Source organism: Anarrhichthys ocellatus, unplaced genomic scaffold (assembly GCF_004355925.1).
Source record: "Anarrhichthys ocellatus isolate YVR2014 unplaced genomic scaffold, GSC_Weel_1.0 scaffold7, whole genome shotgun sequence".
NCBI classification, from domain to species: domain Eukaryota; kingdom Metazoa; phylum Chordata; class Actinopteri; order Perciformes; family Anarhichadidae; genus Anarrhichthys; species Anarrhichthys ocellatus.
The window spans coordinates 8,296,911-8,316,574 of NW_022280037.1; the positions used below are offsets into that span (position 1 = coordinate 8,296,911).

Sequence of the window (19,664 nt, forward strand, 5' to 3'; positions counted from 1 at the left end):
CCCCCCCCCCCCCCCCCGAGAGATTTCTTGTTTTGAGTAGTAATGAAAAGGTGCAGGGGGCCAACTTTGGTGAATCCAAATTATTTAATGACTATGTTGGCTTAACTGTAAAAATCAAATGTCAACTTGAACACCCGACTGTAACGCTGATATACAATATCATACAACCTGTGTGTTGTATTGTTTTTCAGATGCAGCGCTTGTATGAGCGCTACCTCCGTGCCGAGAGCTTCAGGAAAGCTCTGGTGTACCAGAAGCGTTACCTGCTGCTGCTGGTGGGAGATTTCCAGCAGTGTGAGCGGGACACACTGTGTCTCATCGCTCGCATGGGGGCCCGGCCAGCCCCCCCACTCTCCCACAACAGACCCCTCGGACGATTTAGGGCTGCCGTTCGAGTCGTCATCGCTGTCTTGAGGTAGGGAGCTTCCCAAGATGGAAAGATTCAGGACTTAACTTGGACTCGTCTATGGATAACACTAATCTCACCTTATTTTCAGAATGAAGTTCCTGACCAGGAAATGGCAGAGAGCAATCAGAAGATTATCTGTATCTGGGACCGTCAATGGGCATGCTCAAGGTCAGCTCAGTGAACACGTTTAATGATGCTATGTGTGTATGAGTGGGTGGATCTTTAATCTTAATGTCTCTTACAGGGCCTAAAGCTGAAGTTTTAAGGCAACAACATCCAAGATTAAAGTTCAACTCTCCACCAAACAGAGACAGCAGTGCCGTCCACAGAGACACGGTGTCGGCCCTTGTTCCACCCACAAAATCGCCCTTCAGGTTGCACAACAGGTTTGTGCTCTTTCTTAAACTCTCCATTGTTAAGTGGATGTCTTCACAAATATTTGAATGAAATTCCTGTCATTTTTCATCATTGAGCTGTCTTCTCTCCGCAGGGTTTACTCCAGCACCAGTCTGGGCTCAGAGCATTCAGGAGGAACGTCTGAGGATCCAGAGAGATCTCTGACAGAATACATCCACCATCTAGAGAAAGTCCAGCAACGGTTGGTGGGAGCGAGACAAGGTGAACAGCATTAAGTATAAGGAAGGGGGAATGGGTGGATTTCAGCACAAAGGTGGATGGCATTTTGGTGCAGACTGGAAACACAGGGTGTCGGGTGAACACTGAGTCCATGTTTGTGTTTACAATGTATCAGTGATTGGGCCCGAGCAGCGAACAGTTAGGTTAGACACTATACTGGTGATGGTGATCCCACTCCAAAAACAGCCAAATTATGAAGCACAACTTCTTGGGTTCTGAGCCCCATAATTATAGTTGTAGCGAGTGATATCACACTGGGAGATGTTACAGGGCACTGGGTTTATGTTTTATAGCTCTTATGCCGAGATCAGACCACACATCAGCCTGGTGAGGGCTCAAACGAATAAAAAAAGATCCAGAATATATCAGAGCCACTAACAAGTCCTACAACTTGCTCTGTGACATTGCCCCAAAGGAGCACAAACGGCTCTAAACATGGCAAAGTGAGGAACTATATCTTTCACTCCTGGGTCACAAGCATTAAGACACAAATATTGTGTAGTCTGATCCCAGCATAAGATGCATGTCTCCTAATCAGCGAAATATACACAGAAAATACACTACTGGTGACAGAGTTCATTACAAGACTACGAAAAACATTTATTAAATCCCACAAAACCTGTGTGCTCTGTCATCTCCCAACCCTAGTGAGCGAGACTCATTTAGCCCCGCCCCCTAAAGATGAAAGGAGGATACAGTCAGCCTATTCCCCTGATATGATTGGTTATCGGCAGCGCTGGCTGCATGAGAATAGGACGTGGCTGTACCTGAGCTGCTTGTCGCCCCTTTACCTGAATGGTCCAGGTGAGTGCGAGTGTAAAAATACACACTCCACCAAATGTCAAAGCAGCTTGATACACCTCTCAGAACGGGTGCTTTCCATCGTTCACTGGGGGCACTAGCGGTGGTAGCACTCTGGTCTGACGCATGCATGCCCTGCATGTTTATGATCCCCCTATATTTATATGTTAAATATTTATGTTAAAAGTCCAGTCTTCAGATTGCACATGTAGAACTCATTTTTAAATGTTTTATGCAGACTTATCCAGCCCGCTATTTGTTTCAGTGCATGTCAGAATGATTCAGTCAATTAACATGGTTTAAAATTTAGTTATAAATATAATGTTCACATACGTTGGACGTTATGATTGTGCAACAGGTATTAGATTGCATACTATGTGGTATTCAAAAAGTCTTTTGGTATTTGATTTAACTCGGTGAACCCTTCAGAAACCCTGAGAAATGAATGCCGGACCGATTTGGTTCACAGCCCAAGTTTTAACGAACCAGTGCTCCCTTTTAACAGCAGTAACGTGCAATGCTTGCTCTATTAAAAAGCTCTACCGTAGCTGATTCACTGTGAGGGATTACCTGCAAATCTGGTTTCATACATACAGGCATGAACTGAAACGGTAGGAAAAAAGGCATTAAAAAGATGATCCTGTAAATTTAAATATTACTCATACTTTGACTGAGACGTTCAAACACCCCATCGTAATCCTCCAACGCTCCAAAATGTGCCTCGTCAGCTGTCACAACAACAAAAACCTGCAGGACATTTACACTGAAGTACGACGGACTGTCACGTGTGACTCTTCTCTTCACATGTTTGGTTTTACAGAACTGAATATTTAATCTGGTGACGGTATTTGGGGGTTCTGCTAACCTCCATTAGCAATATTTACTGATGTTTAAATTAACTTTAAGTGTTAAAGATTTTGGCAGTAGAGGCAGATATTAACCCTAAAAAGATGTAACGGCTAATGCGTTTTTTCATGAAAATTGTTGCTCCCATCAGCGGTAGTTTTGTCTTTAACTTTACGATAGTTTGTGTGGATTTTATTTGTCTAAACTCTGGATGCTAATCACCTTGTTTTGTTCTTTTAGGTTCATCTGCTTTCCAGCCCGACCCGAAGTTATCCGACCATTGAATGAATGAACGTCTGCATATTGTTCCAAAACTGTAGAAAACTGAAATATGTAGAAAGGAATATTGCATTACATTTTTTTAAAGAATTGATTTTTATAATTAAATTATTTTTCAATATTTTCTATTGTCATTTTTCTATTCTCTGTACAATAGTGTTTGAAGGTCAGCTTGAGATGTTGCAAGAACAAATGATTTCTTTATTTTAAATGTTATTTTTTTATTGTCTTTATATTTTGTGCTTGTAAATACAACCGATGATCATTTTACATTTGTCCAAATTTGCACTGATTTTTCTTTCTTTCTGTAAATCCATGATTAACAAAGATAGTGAGCACATTATTGCATAAAGTTGAACAATATTTGTTTTTTGTATTCTCCATGTTGCTACCATAAAGTTGATAAATATTTTAAATGTGTAATGAAGGTGTAAAGACTGTTTGTTTGTTTTATGGCACCTCATTATTGAATTATATCCTGAAGTATAAAATTCTTCATATTAGGTTTGATTGCTATTTATTTAGTTAACCTTAATATGGGATAAACTAACATAAATACTACTTTTATACAAATACTCTGACGTTACAATAACAGCAACAGAACAGAATGTTTATATCCAGTAACAGATAAAGATAAAATCTGTACATGCTCATTGTTGGGATGATAAAACTACAAATACTCATGGGAAGTCACATTTATGAGATGGTAAGTCATTTTCATTCCAAAAATAATGAGATAATTGTAAAGAGTTGCCATTTTTGGCACTTGGAAATGACCGGTAATGGAAAATGTAAACCATACTTTTGGTGTCTCATTTTTACATCTTTACTAAAGATTTCATTCGACTTTTTGATTTTATTTATTTTTTAATACAAGATGAACCAAAACACAGAAAATGATCTTGACTAGATAATGAGAATAAATTACATTTAAATCTTACTCCAAACCTATACAGTCAAATTAATCAGGTTTGTATTTGAATCAAATTACTAAGCTGCTTTAAGTTATTTAGTAAAAATACATAATTTTTACTCCTCATTTAGATTTATCAATGAGTGTTTAATATCTTCATATTTTATTTTCCTGAAACGGGCTTGCTTTGATTTTATTTTTTTATTTTTTATTTTTAAACTGATTACTCTTGTTTGTAATTAAAATGTAATCAACAATACCCTCCCCATTTATTAGTTTGTTTTCTTGAGCATTACGGAGATATTATATAACACATCAACATATGAGAAGCTCAGCAGCAGCCAGGTAGTTTGACCTGACGCTGACGCTCTTTAAACTCTCGATCAGGGGGTTCGTTTGTTTATGAAGTCAGCAGAAGCCGCTGTGTGGTGTTCCTCCATTTATTGTCTTCCATTCCGATTATACTTTATAACTCCGCCCACTCTGTTTTCCTGTAGGCGCGTAAAACGTTCGCACCACGTGAGACATCGACACATGATGACGCACATCCTTCGAATATCAGCACAGTGCTGCTAACGGCTAAAGCTAACGAGCCAAACGGCGGCCGGTGTGTCGTAGGTCGGTGTTTGACGTCTTTATCTGTGGTGAAATTAGTCCTGGACCGCGATACACTTCTCTCGTATTTGTCTGGGATGTATGGATGGATAGTGGACGGAATCTCGTCGCTGTTTGAGCCCGTTACGGGGAAAGGTAACGTGAGCGAGGAGGTACCTACGCGACCTGGCGTGGAAGCGCGAGCGCAGGAGAGCCACAGCAGACCAGCGAAACGGAACTACCAGAGGTCGGTGGTTGAAGATCAGAGACTGTTTATTTATTTACGGATTCGATTAACGTTATGTCAAATTATGTATCCAGTCACAATGAGGAGGTTATTGACTATAACGTTAAGTCATTTAAGACAAGCTAGCTCTTGTTAACCGTGTGAATAGATATATAGTTAGCTACTTTATTAATCAATGTTTAGCTACAGCAGCAATTATGGTACAGCTAAATAAAATTACAGAGTAAAAAAACATCAAATGCACAATATATACAATAAGAATAACAGTAAAGTATTGGATATAAAATGCACAATATATACAATGAAATAGAATAATATTAAATTAACTAAACAGTAGTGCAAAGATTTAACCAAACAATAACCAGTAACATAAAATAGTGATGTGACATTCAGTTAATTTATATGAAACGTCCATATTGAAACACCTAAAGAATATATTTAATATTAGCTTGCTTTAACTTCTTAAAGGCACAGAGAGCCACCCAAATGACATGCCATGTCACCCTAGCTACACTCCAGCACCTAACGTTAGGTGATGCTAATGCAGTCACATTTAAATGATGCTAATGCAGTCACATTTAAATGATGCGAATGCAGTCAAATACAACAGACCTGCAATATATTATGGCCTTCATGGTCATTTACGAGGCTGCAGTTCATGGTGTTGATATCGGCCAACACAGGGTGTTTTGGAGGCTGTTCATGGTACAGTTGAATTGTATTATATTGTGGCCCCAATATATATCAGAGAGGTATAACAATACGTTTAGATACATTTCACATTGACAGAATTGGCAACTGTTTTGAATATTGCCTAATCATGAAGATTAAACATTCTCCGTTTTGAACCTCTCAAAAGTGAGGTTTAGCTGCTTTTCTCTGTTCTTTAACACTGAAACTGAATATCTTTGGGTTTTGGACAAGACAAGATGTTTGAAGACGTCCCAGATAAACGTTGCTGGTTACTCAATAAAGACAATCATTAGTTGTAGACAGGTGTACCTAACGAAGTAGATGCTTAATATTCAAAATATAAGATAGGCGCAAATTAAAGCGAACCCAAATCTGTCATCACGTTGTTGTCACGTTACCGTAATATTGTGATATTGTCAGTATCCCTCATCTCAAACTGAGTTCTTCTTGTTGCAGTGTTGATGTTGCAGACGGTGTTTGCCAGAGTGACCAGGTAGAGGCGAAAAGACGGCGGCGAGGTTTGTTTCAAGAAACAGATTATCCTCATATTAATGAAGTCTGGCACAGAAGGAAGACTGTTGTTGATTTGGGGCGTCCTCTGTGTGTGTGTGTGTGTGTGTGTGTGTGTGTGTGTGTGTGTCAGATGTAGTCATCAGCTTTGTGAAGAAGACGGTGGCCGGAGTAGCAAACCTGCTCAGGCTGAAGAACCCACTGACGACCAAGTGTGAGAAGCCCGGACATTATGAAGACACGCAGGTTTGTGCTCCAACTCCCTCGTCGCACATGTGCATTTGTGTCCAATAGCCAAATCCAGAGTTATTTTTCGTGCTGCCATTCATGTGAATGAGCCCTAGAGAATGAACTACTGCTAGTGCTTTTTGAGCCGTTTTGGCTTCATGCGCCACTGAACAATTTTAATAAGAATCGACGGTAGCCGTCCAACACTGTATCCGGTTCTCTGTATACATCCACGATGCACGGCTGCTAGAAATGTTCAGTTCACATCTTGTCTTGTAAATATCAATCGTAGTGCTCACACTCTGTACTTAAATGCTTCCTGGGTGACCACAATTGAACACTTCTGGATAGAGGTGTTGCTGTATTTAGTATGTAGTACAGCATGAACATAACTGTCCAGCTAACTCACATTTGTAGCGTGCTTAAAACTGTTTTGTATCCTGTAGAGTTTGGACACGTATATCAGTAACAGGGAGTAAGCACAATTTAAGTTTGATTTACTGTTACGTGTGTGATTTGTATCGTCTATCTTTTTAATTGCTCTGCGTTTCCTGTTGGGATGCAGCCTGTTACTCTGATGGGAATCGATGAGCTCCACACCTCGTGGCTGAACAGTACTGAGTGGAGAATGAGTAAGTGAGGACGGCTGTGATTTATGTCTCTTTGTTTCATCCGCACTCTTTGCTGAGTGGTCCTCTCATCCCTTTATCCCCGTTGTGATTTGTCCTCAGGTAAACCAGTAGCCGGAGTGAATGACAGGAGCGGGAAGAATCCCTTTCAGAGCTCCTCGCCTCCTTTAATGAGGAAATACAGGCAAGTCACGGTCCAGTTCCCTTCACTCATCCAATATGCTGTGATGATGCCTACAGGGCTGTATAACCATCAGTATAACCTTTTAAAAAAATGCTTCTTTGCTAATGTACATAACCTTTTTGAATCCAGCGGAGCAGGGCTGTCTGCGGGGCTCCCCGACAGGGAGAGGAGAGGCTCCCTGCAGCTGCTTCCCTCCAGACCTGCTCTGAGGGTGGGAACCACTAACCCCGATCTGAGCTGCAATGGCTTTGGGCACCACCGCTGCTTCAAGCCCAGTCTAACTGTGGAAGAGGTAAAACAGTCCTTAGGTTTTTATCTGTTGGGTTTACATATGGATACTTTACAAACTGGCATCGTTTGTACAATTTATGTATTTGTTTAGAAGTCTTTAAAATCACGACTGATGCTACATTTTTTGAGGCTGGCACTGAAAAATCTATATTATTTAACATAAATGCATAATAATCTTGATATGGATCGATCCTTTAGATTTGTTTTTGGGAGGGGAAACAATTAGATTAAATTAAATTACCTCAAACCCAGGTTGGCATTTCTTTACTGCAATTCCTTGTTAATTATTGGCCAACTTATACACCGATACAATATATCAGCAACAAGCTAATATAGTCTGATTTATCTTTAGTTCGATTATAATGGGTTGCTGAAACAGACAAGAAGTCCCGTAGAATAGATTCACCCTTTTTTGAGTACAGTTACCAGTTAACTACATGCTTATGTAGTTTATGGTATATTCACCACTAATCATGCTTTCTGTACCACTTGAGTTTGTCGGTGATCATGTATTTGGGTTCTCCCTTCAGGCCATAAAGCAGAACAATAAAGAGCACTACAGGCGCCTGCTGGAGATGGTCTCGGAGAAGTACAGCAAAAGCCAACCACTACCCTTCAACCAAACAAAACCGCAAGAGTGAGTACAACCCCATTATTCATGTGGAGTATTTAGATATGTCATGAAGGTCCATTTAACAGCTCACCGTAGGATGTGAGGAACTCTCATATAGCTCCTTTCTCCTTTTCCTCCCAGTGAGTCACTTTCACAGGTTGATTACAAAACTGCTGCTTCAGGAAAAGCCTTTGAATCAGTGTCCAGGAAGACGGGATACACGGGTAAGAATCATCTGCATCTGTAAATGTATTTGTTTGTGATGGGTGGTTTTATGTGATGTTTATATTTCTGAGTAGTAGTTGTAGAATTAAGTTATAATTATATCCTACTTGTCCCTTTGAACAGCTTCCCCAAGCGTGTTTACATGGAGAAATGCATCTGCACCCAAGGACAGGTTAGTGTAGTAACGCGTGTGTGTGTGTGTGTATATACAGTATGTTGATTAAATCTGCTTATTGTTCTAAATGATTCATTTCCAGGTGGGGTAGCTTGACGTTTAGTAAGACTTTCAGTGGATTCCTTGAGGACACACAGCCTGTTAGATGTGCTAAGGTAGTCATTTATCTAGCTCGTTCATGACACTTCAAAGCACCGTTTGAGTTATGATTATTGGTGGAAACAGAAGTTTGTTACTTCTGTCTGTTTATGTCGACCCGTGAGTGCAGCAGAAACAGGCAGAAGATTTGGACCTTTCCACAGAAGTAGCAACTCGCCTCAATCTAGTGGACCGAGAGACTCCTGCTGTCAGTCTCCCAGACACACATTCTGCACATACAAGGCACAGTGATGAGGACATACCCAGGCTGACCAAGGTGAGATGGCGGGGAGTGAGGTGGTGTAGTCAGTCACCGTGTTGAAGAACCTGTGCTGACAATTTCTTTTCTTGAATGTGTTCGTTGTCTTTGTGTGTAGGAAATGGCAGCGGAGGTGAGTAGTGCTCTGGCTCAGAGCGATCCCAACCTTGTTCTCAGTGCAGCTTTCAAACTACGCATCACACAAAGAGACCTGGCCACTCTGCAGGAAGGCGGCTGGCTCAACGATGAGGTAGGTGCTAGGAGTCAGTGCGGCCGTTTGAACTGGACAAGGAAGCTCTCACGTAGGATAATCGCTTGCTCAGTGTCCGAGTCAACCAATTGGGCTGTTCACACACAGAGCAGCGAAGGTCCTCGGCCGGCCTACAATCTTCAGTGATAGTTTAATGCGTCTGGTCTATTTCCTCCATGTGCTGCGAGTAAAGCTGGCAAGAAAACACATTGATGATCTGCTATAAAAGATATATATATTATAAGTGATTATACATGATCTCATTCTGATAAATAACATATGCATCCCATGCACGCTTTGACTCTCCTCCCCGCTGCTGTCTTAGAGTTTCAATTCCCCCGGTTCCCCTCTCACATTATCAAATTTCAAAAATCTATCTTCGATATTTATTAGAAAGGACCTCGACATAGCTCTGCGCTTTGGAGCAGTCCTGCGTTCAGTGAGATCCTGGCGTTAATCTTATTTGGGCTCACCCGTAGTGTAATGCCGACTGGCAACATACTGCATCATCCATGTGCTGAAATTAATAAAGAAGCAGTCCCATTTTCTCAGTGAAAAGTAAGATATAATAAATCATGTATTATGTGTAAAAGATGTATTATATTGTGCCTCATCTGTTTCATTTACCAAGGTGATTAACTTCTACCTGTCCCTGGTCGTGGAGCGAGGCTCCGGTGAAGCGGCAGCAGCAGGATTGAAAATCTACTCGTTCAGCACCTTCTTCTTCCCAAAGCTGCGAGGTGGAGGAGGCGGGCAGGCCGGAGGACACACGGCTGTGAAGCGCTGGACCAAGGCTGTCGACCTTTTCCTCTACGACCTCATCCTGGTCCCTCTGCACCTTGGCGTCCACTGGGCAATGGCTGTGAGTCAGAACCACAACCACTATACATGTTTGTTGCCATGTCACAATCCTCCTTTTTCAGTCGGCGAGTCTTCACAGTGCCTTAATTGCTTTAGCAGTTTTCATCCAAGAATTGGGGGAAACTTGTGTTTTGATAATCAATTAATGACTTTGTCACTTTAATTATAAGTATTTCCTTTCCAAGGAAGGTTGATTATGCGTCATATTTAAAAAAATGTTCTCTCTTTCCAGGTAATTGATTTTAAGTCAAAGACGGTGAGGTCATATGACTCGATGGGACAGAGGCACGAGGACGTCTGTAGTCTTTTACTGTGAGTCCTCATTGTGTTCTTAAGCTTTCATTATCGGGCCTTTTTTAAATACCTTTTCCATAGGTCGCCCTATATTCTTGCATAATGAATCATCAATATTCTCCTTTTCCAGACTCTACCTTAGAGAGGAGCACAAAGCAAAGAAAGGTAGAGAGCTGGACAGCCCCAAATGGACCGTTGGAAGCTTGAGGCCCACTGTAAGTAAAACTGAGATGAATGACTTATCACTAAATAGAATATTTGTACTGTGAGATGAATGCTTTGTACACTGCTCATGCCTCTATAGGAGATTCCCCAGCAGAAGAATGGCAGTGACTGTGGCGTTTTTGTCTGTAAATATGCTGACTATATCGCAAAAGGAAGGCCTCTCACCTTTAAACAGGTGAACACTTTATATTCACCTAATATAGTGACACTTAAATAAACACAGAGTAACATTGTTCTCTTTGTCTACAGTGCCACATGCCTCTCTTCAGGAAATTGATGATTTGGGAAATCCTCAATCAGAAACTGCAATAGAGGATCACAACAATCTCAATGAACCGCCTAACAACAGTGACTCTCTAAACGGGAGCAACATCTGTGTACAGTGACTACATGGTGAAGAAAAATAAATGAATGGGCCAAAGAAGTGGACTCAACTGACAGAAATCTAACCCAGTGTAGCTGTTCTTGTCTGGAGAAATGATAACGCTAGTCTTAAGAGGTAGTTATGTCGGGGACGTATTGACACTTTGTAATCTCTGAGTTGTAATTGGAGACATTATCGGGATGGAAGAAGTGTCGGTATTACACAACACGTTAGCACTACTGACTGAATGGCTTTTTTTATTGACTTTGGATTGTTGGGTTTTTCTGTTTGAAGTTCTGCCGGAAGTGCCTTCAGCCCTTTAACACTGAACTCAACTTAGAGCAATGCTTTTGCATATTTTTGGAAATTGCTTGGTCACATACAACTCCAAAGCCTGATTTAGAATTTGTTAAATTGGATTGTTGCAGTGATATGTTCTTTTCCAATTATGATCAACAGAGTGGACAGCAACTAACTATTATGTTATTTAATCATGAAAGTCAATCTCTCTGTAAAATAGACGATGAAAATCAAAATACCTCCTTTCCGGTCCCCTTTTGAGACAAAATATGCATTGTTGAATGCTTGTAGTATGATTGTTTTGCTATTATTTATGACTTGACTGGATAAGAAAGTGTTTTGGAATGTGTTTGTTTGTTTTTATCCATGTGAGTGGAGCATTAATAGTTGTTTCCCCACATGTAACTTAAGGCGCTGTTACTTCTGTGAATCTTTTCCATGAGCATATTGCAAGAGGCTACTTAGGGCTATTACATCTGCTTACAGTATAGTATACTGCATAGCACTCTACTGTACACACATGCATGTTTGAGTTCATGCTTTAAAAATGTGACTTTTCTTTTTTTTCTTCTCCCTGTAATAAAGTATTTCGTTTTGATATATTAAATGACTCCTGCAGTGCTACTAAAGGCTTCAACTGGAGCAGGATGGTGTCTGCTAAAGTCTACATTACAATAAATTGTCACATTTACTCTAAATATTACATTACAGAGAGCGAGCATGCAATTTGTACAACTTCTGAGAATCATTATGGGGCAATAAACCTGCAGTAAAAGGTTCTCCTTTGTATTTTATACAATACCCCAGTGTGTATTTGTATGTTGCATAACTGTATTATGTGAGATCTGCATACACCTCGCGAGAGCGAGTTCATCAAGCCGATTTGTCATAATTTTTATGGAAAATTCTCGATTTTTCCTTCAATGACTTCCGTGTAATGTGACCCAGCGTTTCTTACAGTGTAGATATGAAACGTCCCAAAATGGCATTTTTTTTTTGCTCAACAAATATATTATTAAACTTAGTTAATACTTATTTATTCGGCCTTTATATAACATGCTTTTCGATCAAATAAATGTTAGAGCGAAATATGCAGCTTTTATTGTGAAAAACCAGAGCAGGAAACCGACTGCTTCGCTGACGTTACGTCATTAGTCTACTTAAGGCTAGCTCGTGCAGAGCCAACGTTTGCTGCGCGCTAAATTTTTGCGGGCGATACAGTTGAATAACTCTTGTTTACCACGTGCTTTTTGCTCATCTGCCGTCTAGTAATAATAACATGAGCGACACCGAGAAAGAGTTCAGGGAGCAGGTGAGTTGTGATTAGAAGTTGTGCTAACAGCTAGCTAGCTTAGATGTTAGCTGCGTCTGCAGGTCAGTTAATGGCAGTAAATACGTTTTGATAACAGGCCTCAAACCTGAGTGAAATGTGTCTATATAGCGTTTATTTGAGTAACGTTAACTAGAACAGTAGTTAGTGTTTAGTAAATGTCAAAAAAGATATAACGTTGAAGCCTACGGCCTACAAAGCATAGCAGAGATGTAACGTTAGCTGAGATGTAACGTTAGCGTTAGCCACCCGTGCGCTTGCTTTGCTACTTTAAACTTACTGACTTGTTACGTAACCTTAACTATAGACATATTGACTGCCGGTAAACATTAAATAATGACTACAAGTCAATATTTAATGGCTGTAATGTTAATATTTGTATCCGTACAAAGTCATTTAGGTCCAGTCAAGCTAACCTAGACGTGTAACGTTATTCAGCTAAGCTAATGTATGTTGTTTTTCCTGTTTTTTTTATTTATTTGTGTACCTTTTGGCTCTTACAGAAACCAACTTGCCTTATCACCCTTGTTTGTTCTTTGTTAAGGTTGAGGTTGGAAGAAAGAAAAAGGCGGAAGACGTGTCAGATGTGAAGTTGTTATTATTTGGCGCTGATGGTGTTGATGCATGCTAATGTATTGGATGCTGAAAAGAAGCAATCAAGATCTGTCCCCACTACTAGTGTTGTAATGGCAGATGGTAAATGGGGGAAGAGGAGGAAAAAGAAGTCATTATGTCAAACTGAAGAAAGAAGAAATGAAGGGTTGTTATGAAGTTAAAGAAGTTATGAAGTTAAGATCAGAAGTATACCAGGGTATGATTAATTTTCCTAACAGGATTTCCTATGCTACTCTTTTTCATCCTGTTTCTTTCTCTTAAGCATGAGCATTTTGTTTTCTCTCTTATCAGAAACGTCACTGGTCAATCCCTCCAAACCTTCTAGGTTTTACTTTTTGTGCAATCTTGTCTTCAGCTAAATTACGTAATATATTATTTAATTATGTATTGCTTTTTATGACCTCTTTATAAACACATTCCTAAAAAAAAGTGTAGTGTCAAACCTGTGATGAAATGTCATGAACTCTCTCTGAAGATGTAGAGGTCAACGCTGTCACCTCCTGGCCCTTTTATTTATTTGGTTTCTTATTTTGGTGTCTTGTCTGCCCAGGACTCACAGCCTGGCTCTAGGAGTGCGTCCCCTCGGGGCTCAGCAAAATCCACCAGCCACTCACCAGCACGCTCTAAAGAAGGCTCCCGCCGCTCCAGGTCGAGATCCCGATCTCGATCCAGATCCAAATCCAGGTGAGATGGTTTTCACGTGCGTATGAAGGAGGTGTTTTCAAAGTTAGTGTGGGGTATGTGGACTCTTAATCTACATTTTATAAAGCTTTTGTACATGTGACACAAGTACATTACATACTCGTAGTTAAGTTAATGTCCGTCCACAGGTCCCGTTCCCATCGAAGCTCACGCAAGCATTATTCTCGGTCCCGTTCCCGCTCCCACCGACACCGGTCCAGGAGCCGTTCTCGTAGCTGGGAGTACCGCCGGCATAGGAGCCATAGCCGCTCCCCCATGTCAAATCGTCGCAGACACATTGGAAACAGGGTATATATATTCTCTCTGGTCAGACACCCAGGTTGCTGATTTGCTTCAGAAAAGCAGGATTCTTTGCAGTGATGTGACGGGTCATTTGCCCGCAATATTTTTACACTCCTCTCTTTAACAGGCTAACCCAGACCCACACAACTGTCTGGGTGTGTTTGGACTGAGTCTCTACACCACGGAGAGAGATCTGAGGGAGGTTTTCTCTAAATACGGCCCTTTGAGTGCCGTCAACATTGTTTATGACCAGCAGTCGCGTCGCTCAAGAGGCTTTGCCTTTGTCTACTTTGAAAACTGTCAGGACTCCAAGGAGGTGAGGAGGATAAAACAGAGATATCACTGAGATCATTTTTATAATGTTGACTCTATGCATTCAATAGACCATGTCTTACACATGTATCTGTATAAAAAGGGGATTTGACTGAAGTCTGTGCAATGCATTGCATTCAGGGCAACGGTTAAACATGACAACTATTTATCTTATTCGGGGAAAAAAGTCTCCTAACTGTTGTTGTGGGTTTTAGGCCAAGGAGCGTGCTAATGGGATGGAACTTGATGGGCGCAGGATCCGAGTGGATTTCTCCATCACAAAACGAGCCCATACACCCACTCCTGGAATCTACATGGGACGTCCCACATAGTGAGTGTTTCTTAACCCACGCATCTTTTCTTTGGGGACATTTTCTAGAAGCTACTGTGCGTGTGTGTGTGGTATCTTACAAGGTGTCACTGACGTTTATTCTGTGTGTTTTACAGCGGCGGCGGCGGCGGTGGTGGTGGAGGTGGTGGTGGCGGCGGCAGCGGTAGCGGCAGTGGTGGTAGCAGTAGTGGTGGTTCATCACGACGGCCCTCGAAGGACTGTGACCGGGGCTACGACAGAGGTTATGACCGGAGTTATGATCGTGACTATGATCGCTATGAAGACAGAGAGTACAAATCATACAGGTAAGTTGTTCCCCCCGTAGCCTGTTTGTCATATTAGTCTCTGATTAATGGTTAACAGTCTAAAGGAAAGTGCTGCGGTTTTGTTTCCCCTCTACAGACGCAGATCTCCGTCTCCTTACTACAGCAGGGGGTACCGCTCACGATCCCGGTCCCGGTCCTACTCGCCACGTATGCTTAAACCATTTTTCTATCATTACACCGCTGGGCTATATTGACATATTTATAGTATATATGAAATTAAGATATTTATGTAACCTTCTGAGTCTGGCACTTAATCTCTTCCCCTGTCTTTTTTTCACAGGTCACTACTGAGCAGTTGGAGAAGAAGGCTACAGTTTCAGTGTTATTGTTCAGATGCTTTCTTTTTCTTGACTTTTTATGTTTTGTTTGCTTTGTTTTCAGATAATGTATGTTATATGAATTCTGGATTTGTTTATGTATTGAAGGTCTAAAAAAATGTCAGTGGTGAATTTATCATAACCAAATTTGTAGGCAAACTCGTGAAAAACCTAAAATTTCAGATAATAGGTTCAAGTGAAAATGAGCAACGCTTCAGATCTGCACCAAAAACAACCTGTGATGTTATTTTTGGGTATCCTAACAGCTGAAACAGAAAAGGAAAACTTGTTTTGCGTTGCTAAATACACAAAGGGCTGGGTTGTTTATGCTCAGCTCAGACTTGTTTTTATTCAAGCAGGATTTTCTTTGGCAGTTATATTATAGTTTCTAACTTTGCTGTTTGTACGTAGCTGTCAAGATCCCAGTTTGCACGTATTTAATGTTTTAAATACCAACTCTTCTATTTATTTTTGTGTTTTTCCGGAGGAAAGTTCTTTTTTTGGGGTGTTGTACATACACAAAATGATACTTTGGTCAGTTCTGTTGTCTAGTGACAGTTTGTAGTATACTGTGATGGCCGCATTGCTCCGTGGTTTTTGATGCAGGTATTGTACCATGAAGTCCCATCAAACAGTTTATTTGGTGTGTTTTTTCTTGACAAATAAAAAATATTCTGCTTAGACATTACGTATGCACCCTGATTTGAGTGATCTTCCATAATAAAGCCGTTTTGTCACAATTTGAGTTTTCTACAGAATTGGGTATTTTATGAAATGTACATTCAGGCTATCCTGGATACATAAATCATTTTGGTAATACAAATACTGCATAAATCAGATTGTTCAGTGACTATCTTCAAGCTGCCCATGTACTGTCTTTAATGCTCTGTCAACGTCCCAGAGGACATTTGCTTTCTGTTTTGGCTGCAGTGAGACAGTTTGAGTTTTAGTTTTTAGCGACAGACTCGAATATAAAATATAATGTGAGGCAATTATCTGAAAGATTGTTTACACTACACTCGATAGAAAAAGATGTGTGATACGATGAAAAGCCCCAGCACAGCTTCATGGAACAATATTTTGTCATAGACCGTTTCCAATATCATAATATACTTCCGTTCTGAAATGTTTGTTTGTCTGAACATGAGCCTATGTATTGGTATGTTATTATGCTGTTATGTCTGTGTGCATGTCCTTTAACATCTCCGTCACCACGGAAAGACCGGCAGTAAAGTAAACTGAAAAGATATAAACCCGACGATTCCCAAATGTGCTTATGAACGGTAAGATTTTACATGTGTAATATGCTTTTTTTTTTAAGTTAAATATTTAATATAAAATAACAAAAAAATAAAATTATTGACAAGATATACAAAGAATTAAAATATTTGCAGCACATACAGAACAGTTAGAATGATGCACATACACACACAAAATAAAGATTAAAGGACAATTACCTTACAAAAAAAGTTTTCTAATAGGTGTTAACTTTTTGTTGTTACATTTGAAGAGAAAATTATAAAACATGGGAGTTAACTCCAACATGTCTGTTTATTAATAACAAATGTGACATAAAATAATGAAATTTAGGGCTCTGTCATCTGGATTTGCATAGTAAAATATAAGATATATAAAATATCTTTAAGGTTAAAAGAAACAGGGCGCCTGTTTGCTCCCCGGGCTCCTGTCATTGGCAGCCCACTGCTCCCTATATACAGGGATGGGTCAAATGCAGAGACAAATTTCCCCTTCCGGGATCAATATAGTATAATAAATTAAGATTAAATTGAAAAATTAAAACAATTAAATTAATAAACAGGTCTGTCCAACGTAACTTCATGTAGTCTGTCAGCGAACTTCTCTCCGACCAATCACAGATCACTTCCGGTTAAACACTTCCGGTTTGCTCCAGCACTTGCCTTTCCACCCAAGCGGCTGGTGTGTGCAGATATCAGAAGAGTGAATACCACGTTGACCAGTGGCTAAAAATAGACATTAAGGTACTAAAAGGGTAGTTTTTCAGCTAATTAACTTTTAGTGTTATTTGTAAATACTGGGAAATACAGACGGTAGTGTTTGTTTAGTCAAATATTCTAGCTAACAAGTAGCTAGGAGTGGTCTCAGGTAACCACTAGCTTACGGTAGCATGCTGTTTTTGAATGAGCATATGACTGGAGCCAGTCTGTGACTGGAGCCGCCTCAACACGCCTTAAGTGGAGCTAGTTGAACAGGAATGAGCTACTTGGTGATACATGTCCATACGTAACTTTTAGCCGTAGCGAGATGTTGTTACGTTACAAATAAACCTGGCTTTAGTGAAATGTTTTGACATGGGGTAACGGTGTAACTTGTCACTCTCGCAGATGCCACCAAAAAAGGCAGAAGCCCCCAAAGAGCCTACATTGATTGGACGATTTGGAACCTCACTGAAGATTGGAATTGTGGGATTACCTAATGTTGGGTATGTACATGAAATAAGTAATGGATGTAAGCTAAGCAGTTTGTTATGTGAGTGAATGAACAGATTCATCATTTAGGGTTGATTATTGCACTGCTGTTGACACTCTCCTGACTCTCTGTCTACGCAGGAAATCCACCTTTTTCAACGTGCTGACTAAAAGCCAAGCTGCTGCAGAGAACTTCCCATTCTGCACAATCGACCCAAATGAGAGCCGGGTACCGGTGCCCGATGAGCGCTTTGATTTTCTCTGCCAATACCACAAACCAGCCAGGTGTGTGTTATGTCCTTACAGCTGATTGGTTGTTGTTGTTTTTGTCCATGGATTTCTGTCTCATCAACAATCCCTCCTTGTCTGGCTGCTTTTGTTTCTTTAGTAAGGTTCCAGCTTTTCTGAACGTCGTGGACATTGCTGGTCTGGTGAAGGGAGCTCACGCAGGACAGGGACTTGGAAACGCCTTTCTCTCCCACATCAGTGCCTGTGACGGCATCTTCCACATGACTCGTGAGTTGTTAATACTACTGCCTGCAGCTTCTGTCTAGTAACAACTGAGGAGAGGGGACAGGTGTTAGTTGAAGATAATTTGTTATGCCTGTGGACCAGACAGGATGATATATTCTGTTCTATACCAAGTTTTCTAACTTTTGGTCGAACTCGTAATTTGCCTTTTTTATTGTCAGATCTGATAGTTCCTGATTATAACACAATTTCAGACCATTTTATTGAAGTAATGGGCTTTTTATGGCTGCTTTTATTGAGACAACTTTTAACATTTGAGGACTGATGAAATGGAATGAATGGGTCAGTAGAGACACATGTTTTACTTTTCTCGAAGTAATGTATAAAATAAATATTGTTTTGGTTTCAGTTCAGAACATTTAAACAACATCCAGTCCAAGTGGAAGCTTTTACTATTTGTGATTGGCCTGTCATGTAAAATCAGAGTCAGAGATGATGCAAAATAGATTTTTCAGACCAATATGAAGTTTATACATTATAGCATTTGTAGAATTTAGGTTTTACCTGGGTGCACACTCTGATTTAAAAGTGTTAGGGATCAACAAAATAGCTTTAGGAAATATTTGCATGGTCATACATACCAACTGAACTGCTCAGGGTTTTGGACTTCACCTGTCGTTGCTTGTGTTTTTTTTTAGGTGCGTTCGACGATGAGGATATTATCCACGTGGAGGGTAACGTTGACCCGGTGAGGGACATTGAGATCATCCACGAAGAGCTGCGACTAAAGGACGAGGAAAATATTCCTCCGATCCTGGACAAACTGGAGAAAATGGCCGTCAGAGGAGGTGACAAAAAACTCAAGCCCGAATATGTAAGTATGTATATATGTTTGTGCGATGCATATGTTGCCCTGTGTCACGATGCGTCGCAATTGGGGGATAAAGGAGATGATAACCCTGCACTCAGTCTGCAGACTTAAGTTAATCTGCTGCTTCTTGCTGCAGGATATCATGATTAAGGTAAAGAACTGGATAATGGAGGAGAAGAAACACATCCGATTTTACCCTGACTGGAACGACAAAGAGGTAATGATTTGTGTGTGTGTTAGGCTTGTGTGTCTATAAGTGTTTGGTGTAATTAGGGCTGTACCCAATGTCATTTTTTACATTCAAAGCTTCTATTGAGGTTTTCAAATAAGGCTTTGAATGTCTGTTGTCATCCTAAAAAAAAGTCCTCAAACATGATCCTCAATTTGAATGTGTGATCCATCGGATTAACTGTGTTTGTCTTTCTTTTATATTATATCATCTTTCTTTAACTTCTTTTCTCGCTAGTGGGTTCCTCCATTTGTGTCCGGTGAGCCGATGAGCAAAACAGCTCTTTGACCAAAGTGAAAGTTTTGTAACGCCAACAAATATCAACTGTTGGATCCCAGGAGTCTGAAAACAATTCTCCGCTGCTGCCACTGGAATCTAATTCTACAAATAGTATAATACTAATAATATTAGTGTCCACTGATCTTTATGTTCAATGGAATTAATAGAATGAGGGGGGGGGGGGGGGG

The 19,664-nt window shown here is 40.4% G+C and overlaps 4 protein-coding genes across 4 annotated transcripts in view; all 4 read left to right on the forward strand.

Annotated features, from left to right (window-relative positions):
- pcnt (pericentrin) overlaps nt 1–3,761 on the forward strand; it is a 32,921-nt gene extending 29,160 nt beyond the window's left edge. Inside the window, exons 56-61 of the mRNA XM_031847994.1 lie at nt 192–415; nt 498–577; nt 654–795; nt 900–1,027; nt 1,694–1,849; nt 2,933–3,761. Of these exons, the coding sequence (XP_031703854.1) occupies nt 192–415; nt 498–577; nt 654–795; nt 900–1,027; nt 1,694–1,849; nt 2,933–2,976 (774 nt within the window). The 3' untranslated portion in view covers nt 2,977–3,761. The remainder of the gene's footprint in view (nt 1–191; nt 416–497; nt 578–653; nt 796–899; nt 1,028–1,693; nt 1,850–2,932) is intronic.
- A 668-nt stretch (nt 3,762–4,429) lies between these two features.
- On the forward strand, nt 4,430–12,938 carry senp2 (SUMO specific peptidase 2). Its single transcript, XM_031848022.1, has 17 exons — nt 4,430–4,725; nt 5,875–5,936; nt 6,062–6,174; nt 6,722–6,788; nt 6,888–6,969; nt 7,099–7,261; nt 7,791–7,897; nt 8,015–8,097; nt 8,222–8,270; nt 8,356–8,428; nt 8,542–8,688; nt 8,789–8,920; nt 9,552–9,782; nt 10,014–10,093; nt 10,206–10,290; nt 10,380–10,475; nt 10,550–12,938. Exons 1-17 carry the CDS (start codon nt 4,577–4,579, stop codon nt 10,610–10,612), a joined length of 1,782 nt encoding a protein of 593 aa, XP_031703882.1. The 5' UTR covers nt 4,430–4,576; the 3' UTR covers nt 10,613–12,938.
- Nucleotides 12,195–15,919, forward strand: LOC116383899 (transformer-2 protein homolog alpha-like). The gene is made up of 9 exons (XM_031848082.1): nt 12,195–12,276; nt 12,839–12,880; nt 13,460–13,593; nt 13,740–13,899; nt 14,021–14,209; nt 14,421–14,536; nt 14,653–14,841; nt 14,939–15,009; nt 15,143–15,919. The coding sequence occupies exons 1-9, from the start codon at nt 12,244–12,246 to the stop codon at nt 15,151–15,153; spliced, it is 945 nt and encodes a 314-aa protein (XP_031703942.1). The 5' UTR covers nt 12,195–12,243; the 3' UTR covers nt 15,154–15,919.
- Nucleotides 15,920–17,072: 1,153 nt separating this feature from the next.
- ola1 (Obg-like ATPase 1) overlaps nt 17,073–19,664 on the forward strand; it is a 5,829-nt gene continuing 3,237 nt past the window's right edge. Inside the window, exons 1-6 of the mRNA XM_031848044.1 lie at nt 17,073–17,179; nt 17,543–17,640; nt 17,768–17,911; nt 18,015–18,142; nt 18,796–18,971; nt 19,105–19,185. Coding sequence (XP_031703904.1) covers nt 17,543–17,640; nt 17,768–17,911; nt 18,015–18,142; nt 18,796–18,971; nt 19,105–19,185 — 627 coding nt within the window. The 5' untranslated portion in view covers nt 17,073–17,179. The remainder of the gene's footprint in view (nt 17,180–17,542; nt 17,641–17,767; nt 17,912–18,014; nt 18,143–18,795; nt 18,972–19,104; nt 19,186–19,664) is intronic.